The sequence below is a fragment of the Falco rusticolus genome, chromosome 3 (genome assembly GCF_015220075.1).
Source record: "Falco rusticolus isolate bFalRus1 chromosome 3, bFalRus1.pri, whole genome shotgun sequence".
Taxonomy (NCBI): domain Eukaryota; kingdom Metazoa; phylum Chordata; class Aves; order Falconiformes; family Falconidae; genus Falco; species Falco rusticolus.
Genome location: NC_051189.1, coordinates 19,639,552 through 19,657,620, shown reverse-complemented (window position 1 = coordinate 19,657,620; position 18,069 = coordinate 19,639,552). Strand labels below are relative to the sequence as shown.

Genomic DNA, 18,069 nt, shown 5'->3' with positions numbered 1-18,069 from the left:
GCCACTGCTTAAGAAAACAGCATGAGAGCAAGGTACACATTAACTGATCCTTCCTTGGCAGGTCAGGAATGACCTGAGGTTGAAAACTGCACTGGGGAACCGTGTGTTACAGGAAAAACTATTTCCTTTTATTTTAAGCACAAAACCCTACAGCTTCATTGCTCAGCGGTGTGACCTAAGGTTTTTTTCCACCATCTCTCTGACCAGCTGACTGCTCTTTTCTGTATTGGTTCCAGTCCTGTCCCTTTTTTGGGGTGTGGCAAGCAAAACTCCATGGAACATTCAAAATACAAGAGCAATATGCAATGATACAAAACCAAAGAACTTTCTTGCCTTATTCTGAGCTCTTCCTCATAGTTCCTGAAATCCTATTTGCTATTTTGACCACCACCAACCAGACAGTTTCAGAAGACTTCAAAATTACTCCATTTTCTAGCAGTTTTCTCCACTTTTGCCTTTGGCATCTTCCAGAACTACTACTTCCATGTTCTCTGCATGTTTTGTGCAAACATAGGAATGTATACCTGTGTCCATTCAAAGGCAACAGCTTTCATTAGAAATAACCCACAATAGGATTGCTCGGTCCCAACCTCTGAGTATCTCTTGTGCACAGAAAGAGGAGTCCTGGCATCAGAAATCATACAGTTTGGACAAAAAGAGAGAAACCAGAGAGATAAGCATAAAAGGGTAAAGCTGTCTCAGCCAAGGCAGCACAAAGTTGGCACCAGAACCAGACACAGTATCCCTAAGAAACCCAGAAACTCAATACTTTGCACTGAAAGGTTGCCCTCCAACAGCTCTACTACCTCTGCAAACTAGCTGTAGCACTTTTGCAGTCCAAAGGGCAAAACAGAAACTTATGGTGCTACCTAGATAGCTAGATCCGCACTCATTAGCTAAGCCTGCACGGACGATGTTTTGGATAGAAACATCTCCAGGGTTATCAGATGAACAACCTGCTCCAATCTGCATCTCCAACACCACCTGGCTACAGCGCCTCATTCTGAGCTTCTCACTGCTGCTATACTGCCATAACCCTGGTGACAGAGTAATACTGGGTAGCACAAGAGACTGGCTCTAAACAGCTTGCCCTGGCCTCATACACTGAGCTGTAAAACAGAGGAACAAAGCTACACAACCTCCTTGGATGTTACTCACCACACTTGGACATCTCAGTGCGGAAAAAAAAACAACACACAAACCAAAAAAAAAAAACCAAAAAACAAAAAACAAACTCTCAAAAGGAATTCTATTTTATAATTTTAATTTAATTTAATCAGTAAACAAGGGATCTTACAACATCACTACAGACTTTGTCAATACTTTCCAGTAGTATGTTAGGAAATGTATCTAATGTCTAACTCTTGTCATTTGCTTGCTTGCCTTCTCTTCTTGGTGGAGAAAGCAAGTGAACTTTCAAAGCACCGTTCCTTCCCTTTGCTCATACATCACCACCACCCAACAATTTTGATCCTTGTGATAGGATTTGATTGCATTGGAACAGCCAGTTTTTACTAATCAGTGTCCTCCTTGAGCTTTGGAGTCTTCAAAGTATTTTAAAGGGTAAGGCCAAACACTCACAGAATTGTATCTAAGTTGGTTGACCTGAAAGCAGTTCTGAGTTTCCAGGTACACTCTCACCCTACAACCAAGTTTCATCCAAGGGAAATGCAGTGACACACCAAGCCTATACTGTATCTTGCTAACTGCCCAGTACAAGTTCATGCCTAAAAGCAGGGAAGGGAAAATGACCACATGACCTGCAGTCACATCCACTCCCCACTCAGTCTGAACACACCCAAAAAAACTTCAGTGCAGTGACATTCTTTGTTGCAACAGCTTTATTTCTGAGCCTCCAGTTCCCACAGTGGAACACACCTTCTGAAGGTCAGCTCACAGCCTCCCGGTAAGATGCCCGAGGAACGGAGTGTACCCATTCAAATGAGAACCTGCAGTCCAAAACAGACTCCTGGCCTTCGATAGCTACATTGTTCCTTTGGAGAGGGATCAGTAACAAGCTATCTTGTTAAAGACAGGTGCAATCAACTGCTTTTTCAAATGCAGCAACCTAGACAGAAAAGCTTTACTAAGCAGAGGAACACACGCTGCCACCCAGCTGTATGCACACTGTGGGGTGCTCGGAGGGTGGGGGCAGCATGTCAAGAAGGGAAGCTCCATCTTCAAAAGTTGTGCTCTTGCTGAGAAATTAAGAAGGATATAGATGTTACAGTCCAACAAGAAGGCTGCCACATGAGCATGGATAGAAGATCTATGTTCCAGTCTGGAATCCCATAACTGCTGATTCCTTTTTGCAGTAAGTGGTCACTGCATGACATCCTAACATACAGAACTGCTACCAAGACCAAAGGCTGGAGTTCAGGTCTTACTCTTCTCTGTCCTGTATGCAACCCCACCACTAGCGTTATCCATCTACTCTGCTATGACCCAACGTGACAGTTTCAGCTGGAGAGGTAGATGCGTATCTCAGCCCTGCTTCCAACTGGCAACTCTTTCCAAGCCATGCGTCTGAGTCCCTCAAGCTAAGGAGTGGTTGGAAACTTGAAGAAAACAAGTGCACTGATGGAAGCACATGCTCTTTTTGAATGACAGGGTTTGTTACTTCTTTGCTCCACAAGTAATGTGTGCTGAAAACTCATCTACTACCTCACGTTCCCTGGAAACTTAGATGTGGAGACATCTAGTCTGAGCCTGGAGTGGGTGTAGGAATGAGACAAAATTGAATAACTGAATACCTGTCAAAAGAGTTCACTTTTGGGCACACCCTGGAACAGCATGAAAAGTACCTACACTGAAACCTGCTTCAAAGCTGTCTTTTGGACGGTCGTGAACTTGCTTTAACATTCCTGGCAGAGTTGGCATAGCACATCTAAAAACTCACTGTTACCTCATCTCTGAGGAGACACACGTCAGCATTCAATATCCATTGGAGCTGGCTAGGCACTGAAGGCTTTCCACCCAGGTATACCACATTGCTGATACTCAGAGGATCACGTTGACAGAAGTTCATTACAGGCTGCAAATAACTTCAGTCTTGCAGTGGTTTAACCTTGATACCACAGCCCAGAATGCCCTAACATCCTTTAAGTCCCTTATGCCCTTGAGGATTATCAAGGGAAAAGGCCAGAGTCACTATCATTTTATGTCAGCAAGGCTCCACTTAGCAAAAAAATATTCTCCTGTAGTTAGATCCAGGGTATCAATAGCACAAGCCCACTACAGAAGAGCCATAGGATGGTAGAAGTTCATATAAACTTTTCAGGAGACCAGCAACAAACGTATGTATGCACCTTCCAAAGCCTATACACAGCAAGAAAGGAGTTAGACCAAACTGCATTAAACAGTTACTATGAAAGAACTCCAACATATAATTAGCACTTTTTTGCTCAGGAACCTCAAAGACACCACAGGTAAGACCTGCAGGGGATCCAACAGAACTGCATGCATACATTATCTGGTGGGTGCTATCAGTCTCTCACTTCCCTGTGCAATAAACACTGGGGGAAGGGGGGAGAAATCATCATTTCTCTCTTCCCCTTTAACTCTGCGGCACAAGAGCAAAAAGGAAAAAAATAAAAATTGAGAACACTGTTGCAGAGATCAAAAGCCTTTTTCTACTGGCTCTGACCTAGTTATTTCATTCTTACTAGAGGGAAAAAAAGTACTTAAAGGAACATTGTCAAAACTGTTAGGTCTAAAAATAGACTTACCTTGGCAGTGCTCCCATCTAGATGGGCTCACATTAAGGATTGCAAACTCCCTCTCCCCATACACACACCAATCCTTTCATCAACCAGAAAGCATTGGTACTACGCAGCCCAAAGGACCTCCCTGTATACATAGTCTCTTTTGGGGCATCCAGGTATGTATTACATGGCAAGGAACTGAACTATCCTCCAAATTCCTATTTCATATTTGCAAATCCACTGCTGTCAGCTATCCCAGTAAAAAATTCGGGATATTTTCCTTAAGTAAACCACTGGATTTGTTGCCATAACTAAGCTCCAGCACTCCATGTTAAGACAGCATTAAAATAATCAAATTAAAGGAAGATTTCAACAGCTGATAGATAAAATGAAATCACAATTTTTCAAAGATTCTCCACTAACTAGAAGATACAAAATATTTTCACTGCAGCCACACAGAGCATTTCTGAAAGCAGGAAAAAAAAAGTCTCTAGTTTCATGGCTGAAACTGAGAAGTTTTCACAGAACAGCACTAGAGCTGGTAGACCCGGTGGGGCAGCAGATGTTGGCTCCAGCCAGGAACTCCCATGCTCCAGAATCCATGGTTCCCTTGTGCCCCAGGGACCTCTCCACTCCCTGCCAGTTGCATCCCAGAGCCAGCCAACTTGTGAGTTTGCACAAGAAGCCAGTTGGCCCAGCCATAGAAAAGCTATAAAAAAGTCTGAAGACCCAGGAAGCCCATCCTAGCTAAGCTCTCAGATGACCACCACAGAGACTGGAAGGCCCAACAACCTCAGCTTAAAACCGTTTTTCAGGGCTTTCCTTACTGTCAAGCTTTAAGAGCCGATGTACAGCAGGTACAGATCCCGAGCAGCACACTAGGAAAATGTTCTTCCAATGAAAACAAACAAATCAAACAACCTGGGGCGGGGGGGGGGGGGGGGGGGGGGGGAGGCAGCCTGTGTTTCCCAAGTCTAAGACATCTTGAGTTCAGCAAATAGGCATTTTTCTACAAAACTAACAATTTAGAAGATTTGACAGCAACTTTACTTTTGACTAGAGTAGGACCTGCACACTGCAGTGATCAGAGCCATGAGGGACAAGTAACCTCTCAGCTTCCCAACCAGAAGCTGTAATGCCATGTTACTCACCAAAAGTCACAGTTCATTAAAAGAACACGGCTCAAACCCACTGCTCCAATACAGCATGCGAACCTCACGAAGTTCAACAAGGCCAAGTACAAGGCCCTGCACCTGGGTCAGGGCAATCCCAAGCACAAATACAGGCTGGGCAAAGAATAGATTGAGGGCAGCCCTGAGGACAAGGACTTGGGGGTGTTGGTTGACAAGAAACTTAACATGACCCAGCAACGTGCCGCCATTCATATCCTGGGCTGCATCAAAAGAAGCGTGGCCAGCAGGTCAAGAGAGGTGATGCTTCCCCTCTACTCCGTTCTCATGAGACCCCCACCTACAGTACTGCATTCAGCTCTGGGCCCCCCAACACAAGACGACCATGGACGTGTTGGACCGAGTCCACAGGAGGGACACGAAGATGATCAGAGGGCTGGAGCACCTCTCCTGTGAGGACAGGCTGGGAGAGTCGGGGTTGTTCAGCCTGGAGAAGAGACGGCTCCAAGGAGACCTTATAGCAGCCTTTCAATATCTAAAGGGGGCCTACAAGAAAGCTGGAGAGGGACTTTTACAAGGCCATGTAGTGATAGGGGAATGGCTTTAAGATGAAAGAGGGTAGATTTAGATTAGATAAGGAAGAAATTCTTTACTGTGAGAATGGTGAGGCACTGGCACAGGTTGCCCAGAGAAGCTGTGGATGCCCCATCCCTGGAAGTGTTCAAGGCCAGGCTGGATGGGGCTCTGAGCAACCTGGTCTAGTAGAAAATGTCCCTGCCCATGGCAGGGGGGTTGGAACCAGGTGATCTTCAAGGTCCCTTCCAACCCAAACTGTTCTGTGATGCTAAGATGCATTAAGATAAAAGCATGCTTTTAAGCACAGTAACATAAAGAGGTATAGTTCCAACAGAAAATGATGGATAAGAAAAGGCCTTAGATGTGGCATGCGATACATGCACACAAAGTAACCACAGCCACATGGCTACTTGTGCTGAAGAAGTAAGAAGTCATCTTGCTGTGCAAGTGTAAGGGTAATACAATTATGCAAGGGCAAAAAAGTTGAGGCAGAAAACCCCAAAATGTGAGGGAAGCAGAACATACAGACAAAAAAGCTCTGTTTTGAGAGACCACAGCAGCAATGTGTCCTGGGGGAAGGAAATGGGAAGAAGGAGTTAAAGAAAAAAAATCCCATCTCAGGAGAAGGGAAAGGCACTGCTTCCCAAAGCTTTAGCAGAGCTTTCTTTCATTAATATTTACAAAGCTTTTAGAGATTCTCAGATGGAAGGCACTGCAGATATGACAGGAATTATTACAGACCCGAAAAGAACTAGCAAACAGACTGAGAAGGACTTCAAGTGAATAAAGGAAGATGACATTAGAGAGCACACTGAAACAGGGGTTGCTGCTGGCATATGAACCATCTGGTGCATGGCAGTCCATTTCATTTACTTACTTACCCACTACCAGGCACGCATGCCCAGTTCACATTTCTAAGTTTTTGCCACCAAAGCAGCAATGCTTTTATTCAGGACCACTACCTTCCTTCCTAACATCATTACAGTCTTCAAAACTGCCATTCAATAAAGGAGCCTGTGCATAAATCTGTTTAACTCATGAAGAGGCTTATGGCTAAACATGGACAACTTTGGATGTACACAGACACCCTTTGAGACATATTGGTTTTGCTTACCTTTATTTGAGTTTGCCTAAGCAGCTGGTTTTCAGGGATACTAAGCTGTCCACTGCCTTTAGTAAGCCCAAGTTTTTGCTAGACTGCATCTGCACTGCTCACTTGGGTACTCGGCAATAGACAGCTTCGCTAGGATTTTCAGCAATAAAGTGGTCTGTGATGGAACTGTAGGTCTCAGCGTACCTGAGAGACAAAGCTCAAGGTGGTCTTCAAGATAAGCACGCCAAATAAACCAGCATACCCCAAATTAGTTGCTGGAGAGGGGTCAGACAGCTGGTTTTCACACTGTGGACTTCTGAAACTTCCCCAAGGGCACAGAAGAAAGCAAGGCAGGACACGAATCCCAGGATTCTCAATGCCTGGGTCTAAAGCAGTAGAAAAGCAAGTGAATTTTGGAAGCAGAGAGCAGGCAAGTGGATTTGCCTTTTCCCATACACCTAGTCACATCGCTCCTCCAACTTCCCGAAAGTCCCATAGAAAGGCAACACGCAGCAACATCAGCCTGCCGCAGGAGCCCAGCATCTATTGGAAGACCTTCGCAAAGCGTCCACCTTTCCAGCTCTTGGTAGGCACCACCTCCGTTACCGGGCGCCTCCCCAGGAACCGGGCACCTCACGTACACCTCACAGCTCCCGTTCCCCCGGAGCTGAGCACCTCAGCCCGGCCCTTGGGCTTCTGCATCTCCTGCGGGGGGGAAGGGGGGCCGAGCCCACTCCGGCGCCCGCAGCCCTGCACCCAGGCAGGGGGGCGGCCAGGGGCTGCTCGAGCTCCGCGGGTGTCACGGCCTCAGGGCAACCCGGGGACAGGGGCTGCACGGAGGGACGGCGGCGGCCGGGCTCCTGCGGGAGACGGGCGGCGGGGCAGGGAAGGCGCCCGGCGGGCCGAGCGCGGCCACTTCGGAGGGAGGCGGCGCAGGTCCGCCGCCCCCGCCGGGAGAGGCGGCACCTCCGGCCCCGCCGGGAAGTTGCCGGACCGAAGCCTCCGGTTGCCGCAGGCTGTGCCGACAGCCCCCGCCGCCTCCCCCGCCGCCGCCGCCGGCCCTCACGGGCGGGCGCCCCTCCCGCGGGCCGCTGCGGCCCGACCTCACGCCACCTGGCTCAGGGGCAGCCGCGGCGCCGGGGGCCGTCAGGCCGGGGGCGGGGGGGGGGGCGCGGGAGGCGGCCAGGCGGGTCCGGGGGCAAGGCCGGCGCGGCGGGCGAGAGAGCGGCCCCACCGCCACCGCCTCAGGCCCCGCCGGCGGGCACGGTCCCCCTCCCGAGCCGGGCCGGCCCCGCCGCGGCGCAGGTGAGTGCCCGGGGGAGGAGACAGGGGAGGGACCCCGGGGGCGGCGGGCAGCGGGACGCGCAGCCCTTACCTTCCACCGCCATCCTCCCGGCCTCGCATAGTGCGCCGGCCGCCGGCCCGGCCCCGGAGGCGCTGCCCCCCCGCCCGCGCGCGGGCTCCGCTCATCTGCAGCCGCGGCGATCAACCTGCAGCGCTCCCGCTGACAGGCGGGCGGGACCGCGCCCGCCCCGCCGCTCCCTGGGAAATGTAGGCCCGGGCCCGGGCCCGCCGGCTGCCCCCGCCGCCGCAGGGACACCCCGCGCCTCCCCGCGGGGCTCTGCGGGGCTTGGCGGCGGCGGTCGCCTCCGCGTTTACCTGCCGAGCAGGGAGAGCGGTGCGGGGGCAGGCGGCGGCTGGGCTGCCAGGGCTGGAGCGCCGGCCGCCGAGCGGTGCGGGGAGAAGGGGCTGCGCGGGCACCCCGCCGGGAGAAAGCGGCGTTTCGGGGCGCACCGGCGTGTATCTGCCGCGGTATTTCGGTCACCGCGAGTTGCGAGTGGGGCAGCCAGCCCGGGCCCGCCGCCCTGCCCGGTGCGGCCGGGGGAGCCTTTCGGCGGGGAAGGGGAAGGGCGCACCGGGAGCACCGGCAGCACCCGGGACCAGGCCCCCCGGCTTTCTCCATCTGTATCCTGGCCAGCTCTGACAGCTCATCCAAAAAAATCCAGAAAACGAAGGAGACCGGGGGCGCGGTAACAGAGCCTTTATGCCAGGTCCTCACAAATGTCATGCCAAACCACCGGGCATCCCTTGAGATCCATCCTGAAATGCTGGCTGTCTGGAAAAAAAAACAGCCTGGGGTTTGTGCCCTTTTCAGTCTCATTTTGAGGTATCACAAAGGTGTTGAAGATCTTTCTCCTGCAAAAATACCCTCTTTTTAATTTTCATTTTAAGTGTATCAACAAATATTAACCCACCCAAAAAGTCTTCCCTCACCAAAGTTATGTCATTCCTAAAATCAAGAGGACAACAGCAGGGGCACTGAGTATACAAGGGCGAAAATACAGGTAGGGCATGAAAATATTTATCACATGTTCTTTTTGTTCGTTAGCAGCAGCTATGGTGTTTAGTAAGCATTACTCATGACAGGTTCTTTTTGCAAAACAAACCTCCATGAGTTCAAATTAGAGAACATACTATGTGCAAATGAACGAAGTCTTCATGAACCCCAGGAATTTTGATGTTCTTGAAATATCTAAAGTGATTGAAATAAAATTGGGTCTTCATTATTTGTTTTATGAATGAAAACCACAGCCTATACAGAACGGCCTTAAAGCCCAACTCTTCCCTGAAGCTTTCTATTACCAACTTTGCCCTGAAGACCTCACTTGTTCTTTGCTCTCATATGCATTTCAACTATTAGCTTTTGTGTTGTATATGAGTCAAGATACAAGCTTCCTGGAGCAGCAGCCTTGTCTTTCACATGTTTGCAAAGTGGTAGGCATACTCACAGCACGTTGTAAGTAATGAGGATGGAGAGCATGTGCTGGTATTCCCGAGTGCAATACAGTCACACACCTGATCCCATACGCTGGGAGAAATGGGCTGATATTCACATACTTTCTGTTAAGAAAAAGACAATTTCCTAGATTTCGCAGTTTTCAAATGTATGTAATACACACATACAACCTGCAGCAGTTTCTTCTCCACACCACTACATAAGCTTTTGTGATTTTGGTGAAATTTGGTGTTAAGCTTATGTATTGAATTAATCATTAATCCTTTATTTAATCATGACAGTATTTTGAGGTGTGTTAATTACCTGGCTAATGCATACATGAAGCAGTGCTTTCTTGGTTAGAATCAGTCTGTGGAAGCCACAGACTGAATAGGTCAAGGCTCAGAGTTCAAGTGGCATGGATGTGGAGAGCTGGACTCCTATCCCCATTAATATGCTGAATTTCTGACTGGTAATTACATTTCAGCTGTGGGCCCTGAGGACGTCCCTAGTGAGTACAATTTTGCTGAGGCCTTTAAACAGCCCTGTAGTTTTTAATTACAACTTTATGCCTGCTGAAGAACAGCAAAATTATGGCTGTGACTAGATAGCAAATAGGCCATAACAGATGTTAAAAGGTGTTGTGTTTGATACCTAATGTTACATGATAGCTAATGAAACCTAGTATTTAACAGTATCTGGAAACATCAGAGACTTCTCAAATTCTGGTCAAGACTAGGCAAATTGTAATTCAATGTACATCACTCATTAGAGAAAAGAGGCTGTAAATTGATTCAATTAATCTTGGTAAAGTAAAATCTGTTTTGAGCAGAGCTTTCAAAAACATCAGTGAGAGCAAGCTAACTTTCTAAAAACACCCTGCTAAATTATAGAGTAGAAAAAGACCAGCTTTCTCTGCTCAGAAAGAGCTGTCTCTTCATGCTTCCTTGCTTTTTTGCTTCTCTCTTTACCTTGCCTCTCTCCAGACAGGTTTCTTCTAAACTTTCTTTTAAAAGTGCAGCAAACTCCCTTTAAACAGACTTGGTTTGTCACAGCCAAAGTGAATTTGCTGTGTACTTTGCCCTAGGTCACCAGATGAAATAAGCAATACTGACCAGAGGCTCCTTAGCCATTTGAATTATTTGTAGGTAGGACTTCTGCCAGCTAACATTAGATGACAGTACATCCATCAACAGCATTGCTCTACTAGAAGAGTTCTGAAGTCTAAACAAGATGTTAGGCTTGTATACTTCACTACACTATCATCCATCATCATTTTTCCCTTTTTATTCCACTTTCACCTTAGAGAAATTCAACAATCATTGAGTTTTAAGTGTCCCTTTGTGCTCTTAAGTCCTTTCTGTGAAATTCATAAAATCATAGAATGGTTTGGGTTGAAAGAGACCTTAAAAGATCATCTAATTCCAGCCCCCCTGCCAGGGGCAGGGACACCTTCCACTAGACCAAGTTGCTCAAAGTCACATCCAACCTCAACTTCTGTCACTTATCTTCGTCTGATGATATTGCTAGTGAGGAATTTCTGCCATATCACTGTGACCCAAGATTTTCAAACATGATTAATTATTTTGGGTGCCCAAACACATGCACAGAGCCATCTTTCAGGGACAGCCAAAGAAACGTCTGAAAATCATGGACCTCAAGTTAAGTACCAGTGTCTCTCGTTTAAGCATAAATTCAGAAGCAGTGAACAACATCACAGCCATGCATGAACATTTTTGGCTGTGATTTGCTTAGCTGAATGGGCCTAAACTGTGATGGTGAAATTAAAACCATTCAAAGTTTGTCATCAAACTCAAGTGTGACAGAAATAGCCCTGTCACAGGACCATCCCACCTGCCTAACAACTCAGTATCTGGACTCATACGTTGCCTTGTGTATTGCTGGGAAAGGGGACACAGACATGGGTGTTTTTTCAGAGGTAACTGATGATTAATGCATTTAGAATGGGGGAAGGTGTGGGAGGAACATGCACGGAACTATACAGATTTGATATTGTTGAGGAAGAAGGGAGGTTTTCCCCTTCAGTACCTCTGCCAGTACTGAGCGTTGGAAGAGGAAGAGGGAAGGGCTGTGCTGTGGTTCAAGCACACTCTCAGCACACACCCTAAGCTGCAAGATACACTCATTTGGTAATTAAAAACAAGGAAGTTTCAACAAGAAATTTTATTGACACTACAGTGTAGGAGGTAGCTGGAAATTCAGGTGTGGAAGCGGTAAGCAGAGAATTCCCTTCTCTTTGTCAGAGGCAGCTACATGGCTGGAAAAACAGCCTGAGGGATACTGGGTGCCAGATCTGGAGTGAGAGGAGGAGGGTGGGGAGCTTCTATGCATTCTCTTTTTTGCTGTAGGAACTGGCATTTCCTGAGAAGACCTGATGAGTCTCATGCAAATCCCTGAAAGGCACAGGGAGAAAATGTTAGGCGCATTGCTGTTTTTTTAATCAATATGCAACTTTATGTTATTACCATTCTGCAGGGTTTTGATTTGAAAAGAAAAAGGGGGTCTATAACTCAACTAAGCATATGCTGAGAAAAGGGGAGAAACCAAGTTTAGGTTTTAAGTCCCATGGTCTGATCCATGGAAACAGATTCTTGTGCATGTGCAGATCCAGTCTTACCATCATAAAATTAATCAAAGTATGCAGTGTGTTAAAGTGTAAGCACTACTATTTAGAAGCAGTTTTCTGGGGTCTGAGAATGACTTCAGAAGAGCTATTAGGCAGGGAGGTTGCTGTCTGCCCAAAAATAGAATAAGCATGTTTATATTAATTTTAACAGTGTCGTTAAGGCATGCAAAGGAGGTTTTAATAGTGTAGTAGTGTAATTGCATAATTAATATTATTTGTCTATACTGTTGTTGAAATATGCTTGGACTATTGTTTATCTTACACACCTATATTCCCTTATTGTCAAAAATATTTTAATGGTAATCCATAATACTATGGGAAGTGCATATGGGGGTCTGTATGTTACTCGGAAAAGATCATAGGATGTCTTCAAAGTGTATTTTATCATTACTGTTGCAATATCTGGTGTTCTCTATTTTTTTCTTGTCAGTAATGGATTTATTTTAAAATAAAAAGTTATATTCTTAAACATCCACTGTCCTCTGCTCTTTGTTGCAAGGAAATAAAATGGAATTTTAGTGTTAAAATACTCAGAAGATCCACAGAATTTATTACTGTTTATTTCATATGATAGAAAACTGGGGAAGGGAAGCGGATGGGTTAATGTGATCGGTGCATGTCTGAGGCAGACAGCAGTATATGCAAATGTCTATCCTGATAGAAGTGTGAGGTTAATTCCACTCTCCAGTAACACCTATGTCTTAAGTCATGCACAGAGAGCAGTACTGTGTTTTGCCGTCATCAAATGATCTTATGAGTTGTTTATTTCATTCATTGCTTTGTGGTAAACTAAAGAGAAATTTTATGGAAATGTGGAAATGTGCCACACGTTTTCCTCCCAAAGCAAGTTTGTGACAGCTTGCCTAGCAGAACAATCCAAAATCAGCAGTGGGGCTGCATGCATAGGCCACAGCCGTGGCTGCCTTGGACAGCAGCTTTTTGAGTTAGGCTTTTCATAGTTTGTGCATAGTAGGAGGTTGGGAGAAATCAGACATAGACTGAAAAAAGAGAGGTTCAGGCTGGTTGTAAGGAAAATGTTTTTCACCAGGTGGACAGTAATGGAATGGTGGAGGTTTGTTGCTCAGAGAGGTTTCATGGTCACCACCCTTGGTGATTTCCAAGCCTCAACTGGATAAAGCCCTGAGCAACCTGCTCTGTTTTCATACCTGACACTGCTTGGAGCAGGAGGTTGGGCTAGAGACCTCCTAAGGTCCTGTCTACCCTGAATCATCCTGTGACCTTTTAGCTGCCCTGGGGTAGCACTGCTATCTGAAGCAGTGGTTTGCCTTTCTGCTCTCTACTGCTATTGTTAGCCTCAGACAGCCTTCCTTTTTACTGAAAACCAACTTGGCACAAAGCCTGTTGAGTGTTACCCCCATCAGTTAGCTGCTCTCATTCACTGATCACTGCCCAAACACATGTGGTAGGACAAGGAATTGAGGTGGGAAGAAGAGAGGAAAGCGTCACCAATGTAGAACGTGGCTGTTTTAAGTTATAGCCTCAGATGGGTTTGTACTGGAGATCTGAGAGCAGTGAGTGAGATTTATGGGTTCCTGAAAAATGCTTGGGTCCCTTTTCTGCAGTGAGAAGTAAAACACCGAGTGCCCTCCTTGCTCTGGATTGGAGAGTGTGAAACTCTGAGCCATAAAGCATAAGCATTCCTCATAGAAAACGAAAAGAACCATACCTAATAGCGGATGTATATGTAAACAGATCTAGAGGAACAGTCTACCATAGCAGGTCCATGTGACCAGTTGGCAAATAGTTGGGTAACTTGTTTAAACAATCCTGACTTCTGCTATTATTTGCTGAACTGCAACTTGATGTAGGCTGGAGCAATTCAATGCTCTCAGTAACCTGCAGTCACAGAATCACAGAGTCATTGGGGCTGGAAGGCAGCTCTAGGGATTATCTAGTCCAACCCCTTGCTCAGAGCCAGGGCAACTAGAGCAGGTTGCTTAAGGTCATGGCTATTCAGCTTTGAGTATTGCCAAAGGTGGAGACTCCACAGCCTTTCTGAGCAATTTGCTCCAGTGTTGATCACTCCTCAGTTTCTTTTTCCATCTAAATGGAATTGTCTGTGTTTTAGTTTTTTGGCCATCGCCTCGTTTCTTTTCACTGGACACTGTGGAGGAGAGTCTGGTTTCCCCCCACCCTCAGGTATTTATACACATTGATGACACACCCCCAAGCCTTTTCTTCTACAAGCTGAACAGGCCCAGCTCTCTTAGCCTCTCCTTGTATGAGAGATACTCCGATCCCTAAATTATCTTTGTGGCCCTTCAATGGACACACTCCAGTATGTCCATGTTCGCCAGCCTGTCCAGGTTCCTCTGAATGGCAGCACAACCAGCCAGCCTACCAGCCACTCCTCCCAGGTTTGTATTACCAGCACACTTGGTGAGGGTGCATACTGTCCCATCATCCCAGCAGGTCATTAATGAAGATGGCAGAACAGTACTGGCCCCAGTATTGACCCCTGGGATATACCACTAGTGTCTGGATTCCAAATGGACTTTGTCCTGCTGATCACCACCCTTTGAGCCCAGCATATCAGCCATTTTTCAGTCTACCTCACCAACCACTTATCTAGTCTGTGCTTCATCAGTTTTTCTAAGAAGGTGTTACGGGACACAGTGCTGAAAACCAGTCATTTCATCATAGAAGGCTATTGGTCAGGCTCAGTTTCCCCTGTGTATATCCATTTTGACCGTGGATTCCCTTCCAGTGGCACTGCTATCCTAAATATGGGAAATGGTTTCTAGGATTAGTTGCTCCAACTCCTTCACAGGGATCAAGGTGAGGTTGACTGACCTGTAGTTCTCCAGATCTTCCTTGCCCTTCTTGAAGGCAGGAGTAACATTTGTTCTGTTCCAGTCATCAGGAATCTCCCCAGATTATCATGATCTTTCAAAGGTAATTGAGCACCATCTTGCAATGGTGACAGCCAGCTCCCTCAGTGCTTGTTGAGTCCTGTGGGTTTATATACATGCTGTTGGTTTAAATGTTCCCTAACCTGTTCCTCATCCACCAAGGGTAAGTCTTCCATGCTCCAAATTTTCCCTCTGCTCTCAGAGGCCTGGGGTTCCTGAAGGCTGGTCCTACAAGTACTGATGAAGTGAAGAAAGCACTGAGTACCTTGGTGTTCCATTTTCTTTGTCACGAGGCCCCTGCCCCATTCAGCAGCAGGCCCACATTTTCCCTAAACATCCTATTGGCATAGATGTAGAAGCTCTTCTTGTTGCCCTTCACGTCCCTCCCCAGATATATCCCCAGGTGGGCTTTGGCTTTCCTAACACCATCTCTGCATGCTTGGGCAGTGTCTCTTTATTCCTCCTGGTTACATTTTTCTCCTCTTCTGTTATGAGGGTCCTGGACCAGGTCTGCTGTGGAGCTAAGTCAAATCTGCTTATATAAGGTCTTAATTTTGGTAAATATTTTTACTTTTTTACTGGCTGAGCATTCGAACCACTCCTGCTACACTGACACGTTAGACGTTGACTGGTGTGTGCACAGATATTCGTATTGCGGAGCCTCACTGTGCTCAGATTTGGGTAACATGCATGCAGCTCTTCCTGATGGGCAGCTATAAACATTTGCATTTACACAAAATAGATGTTAAATTCATATTTGTAGCTTCTGTTACAGGGGTAAATAACTTCTGAGAAATATCGTTTCTGTTCTGTATCTCCCCAGAGAGAAATACATGAACCTGTGTAGTGTGGGACATGTGTACCTGCACAGAACCTGTCTGGAACGTGATCTGTGTCTGCACAGTAGGGCTGCTACATCCTGAGCATAATGCATTTACAAACAGAACATTTAATTTTGGAGTCACAGTGTCCTAATCACATTTGGGCAAAATTACCGGGCAAATGGAAAAAGAAGGATATATCTAGGGAATTCTGGATGCACAGAAGCTCCAGCAATGGGGAATCTGGAACACAGAGCTTGGGATATGACCTTTAACAACAGTAATGATTGTTACTTACTTCACTGCTAGTAGGATGAAGCTATAAGTAATAATCAATATCATGTAGACTTCAGTGTAATGACCTACTACCTAGTGTGATCCTCTGAAGGTCAGAGCTAAAAAAAAAAATAATTGTCTCCTTCTTTAAAATTCTTTTATGTGCTAGATTTGGATGGAAGCAGTTGTGTTATTGCAGATAATAATAACTTGATAATGATCAGAGTTGATAATGTCTTAGCATGGTGACCTTTACCTGCTTATGGATGACTCAGAGCAGTGTTGAAAAATTCAAGTGGTTGGCGGTGATTTGTGAGCATTTATTAAGGCAAATCAGATAATTGCATTTAACATCACAGATGGCTTATATTTTCTAAAGTGCTTTTATTTCAGTGCAATAAGATGACTCAGAAACTCAGTGGGATATTATGACCCTGATTTTTCATTGCCTCACACCTCATATAGTGCAATTCTCAGTGCAGTGGAGGCATAGGCCAGTACTGAAGGATTTAACACTTTTACTATGCAAACATGAACTGTTATCAGCAATGCAAAGAAAGCATTACAGCCCTATCCCCTTTCTCATGCTACTTTTCCTCATCAGTGTTATATTTTGAGATCGTTCATACAGCGTTACTTTATGTTTGCCCTTTGTACTTCACATGCCTTTACTACCCAGAAGGACAAGGGAGTTTATAGGGACCCAACAGAACATTAAATTGTCACTGGCATCCAGGAAAGAACACCTATTCCACATTCCTAAAAGTCTTCCACTTATTTCAGAGGGGGCTGGTTTGTTTTGCTTTTTAATAGAAAGGGAATTCCACATGTATTCCAAGCACAAGAATCCAGAGCGCTGCTCCATATGGGTGAACATAACTTCTGCTATTTCTTGGCAGAGGAGCAGCAGCAGCATAGGTCTGCTTCCTTTTGGCAGGGAGCAGGAAGGGTAGGATTCATCTCACTGAACTTTATCTATCAAAGCATCAAGCACTCAATAAGACTACATTTCCTAGAAGTCACCAAAGGGAGGAAGAGCAGCATTTGTTGAAGCTGCTTGACATCCTCTCTCCTGATGGCAGCAGTAGCCCAAAGGACCAAGGAGCTTAAACATGTATCATAGGGAACTAGGTATACAAAGAGAAATCCTACTGTCACTGCCTACTTGCTTTATTTTCATTTGTCCTTGAACACAAATGTTCACAAACAGCAAGTGGGCACATAGTTGTCTGGAACCTCAGCCTTAAAACTAGGGTTATTTCCTAGGAAGCTTTTTTTGCCACGATTGAAACTCAGGAGAGCTTAAGAGACAGTGAAAACTATGGTTGTTTGCAACAGCATCACAAAACTATAGTATTTCTGCGATGAGGCACTATTGTATGCCAAGAAACACCACTCCAGAAAGCATTACCCAGAAAATCTGAAATACATCTCTGCTGGAATTATGACAAAGAACCAATAGTTTCTCTCTGACATTTTCAGCACCATGCAATGATCTCCAGTACAGGCTTAACAACAGAGCTTACAGCTAGTACTGACCTCTGCTATGTAAACTAAGGGACTAGAAGCACTGACAGGAGGCAAGGTTGTGAATTACAAAGAAACAGGATATAAGCATGCACAGGTTTTACCTATGCAAACGCATAGCTGGAGCTGTTGGTGCAGTGGGGATACACCGGCTGAAAGGACAAGTAATTAACAGTTCTGTCCAGCCACTCTGCTAATCTAATCACTCAGCACTGCTAATCAAATCACTGCAGTAGCTGGAGTGGTGTTTCCCAAATGCTAGGGCTTGCTAAAACTAAGCTAAGCACAAATTAAGTCATTCAGGTGCATTAACTTAAACTAATGGTTGCAAATGAAGACAAGCTTTGGGAGTGGCAAGTCCTTAATTCCTACTTTCTCACACCTACAAAGCATCATTCCAGGCAAGTGAATAGAGTTGGTTTAGATTAGGTTGGAATAGAACAAGGGGAGGATCTGACTGCAATATCTAGCATGATTCAGTTGACCCACAGCTCAGGAGAATAGGAATCTCTGTTCATACTGGCTGAAGTGGGTGCATGTGGGACTTGCTGTCAGGGCCAAGGGTAGGTAACAGGCTTCTGGGAGTAGGTAAGTAACGTACATGATGCCTTGTGATACTTATTCGCCTGTCCTAGCAGGAGAAAAG

General features: G+C 46.0%; 1 protein-coding gene across 4 annotated transcripts in view; it reads right to left on the bottom strand.

Moving 5' to 3' along the window:
• SAMD12 (sterile alpha motif domain containing 12) overlaps positions 1-8,009 on the bottom strand; it is a 180,487-nt gene extending 172,478 nt beyond the window's left edge. For 2 of the 4 annotated variants that reach the window (XM_037379508.1, XM_037379506.1), the window contains exon 1: positions 7,879-8,008. In XM_037379508.1, the coding sequence (XP_037235405.1) occupies positions 7,879-7,891 (13 nt within the window). In that variant the 5' untranslated portion in view covers positions 7,892-8,008. Of the gene's footprint in view, positions 1-7,878 lie in introns of all 4 variants that reach the window. The other 2 variants (XM_037379504.1, XM_037379505.1) reach the window with 2 other exon arrangements.
• Positions 8,010-18,069: the final 10,060 nt, after the last annotated feature.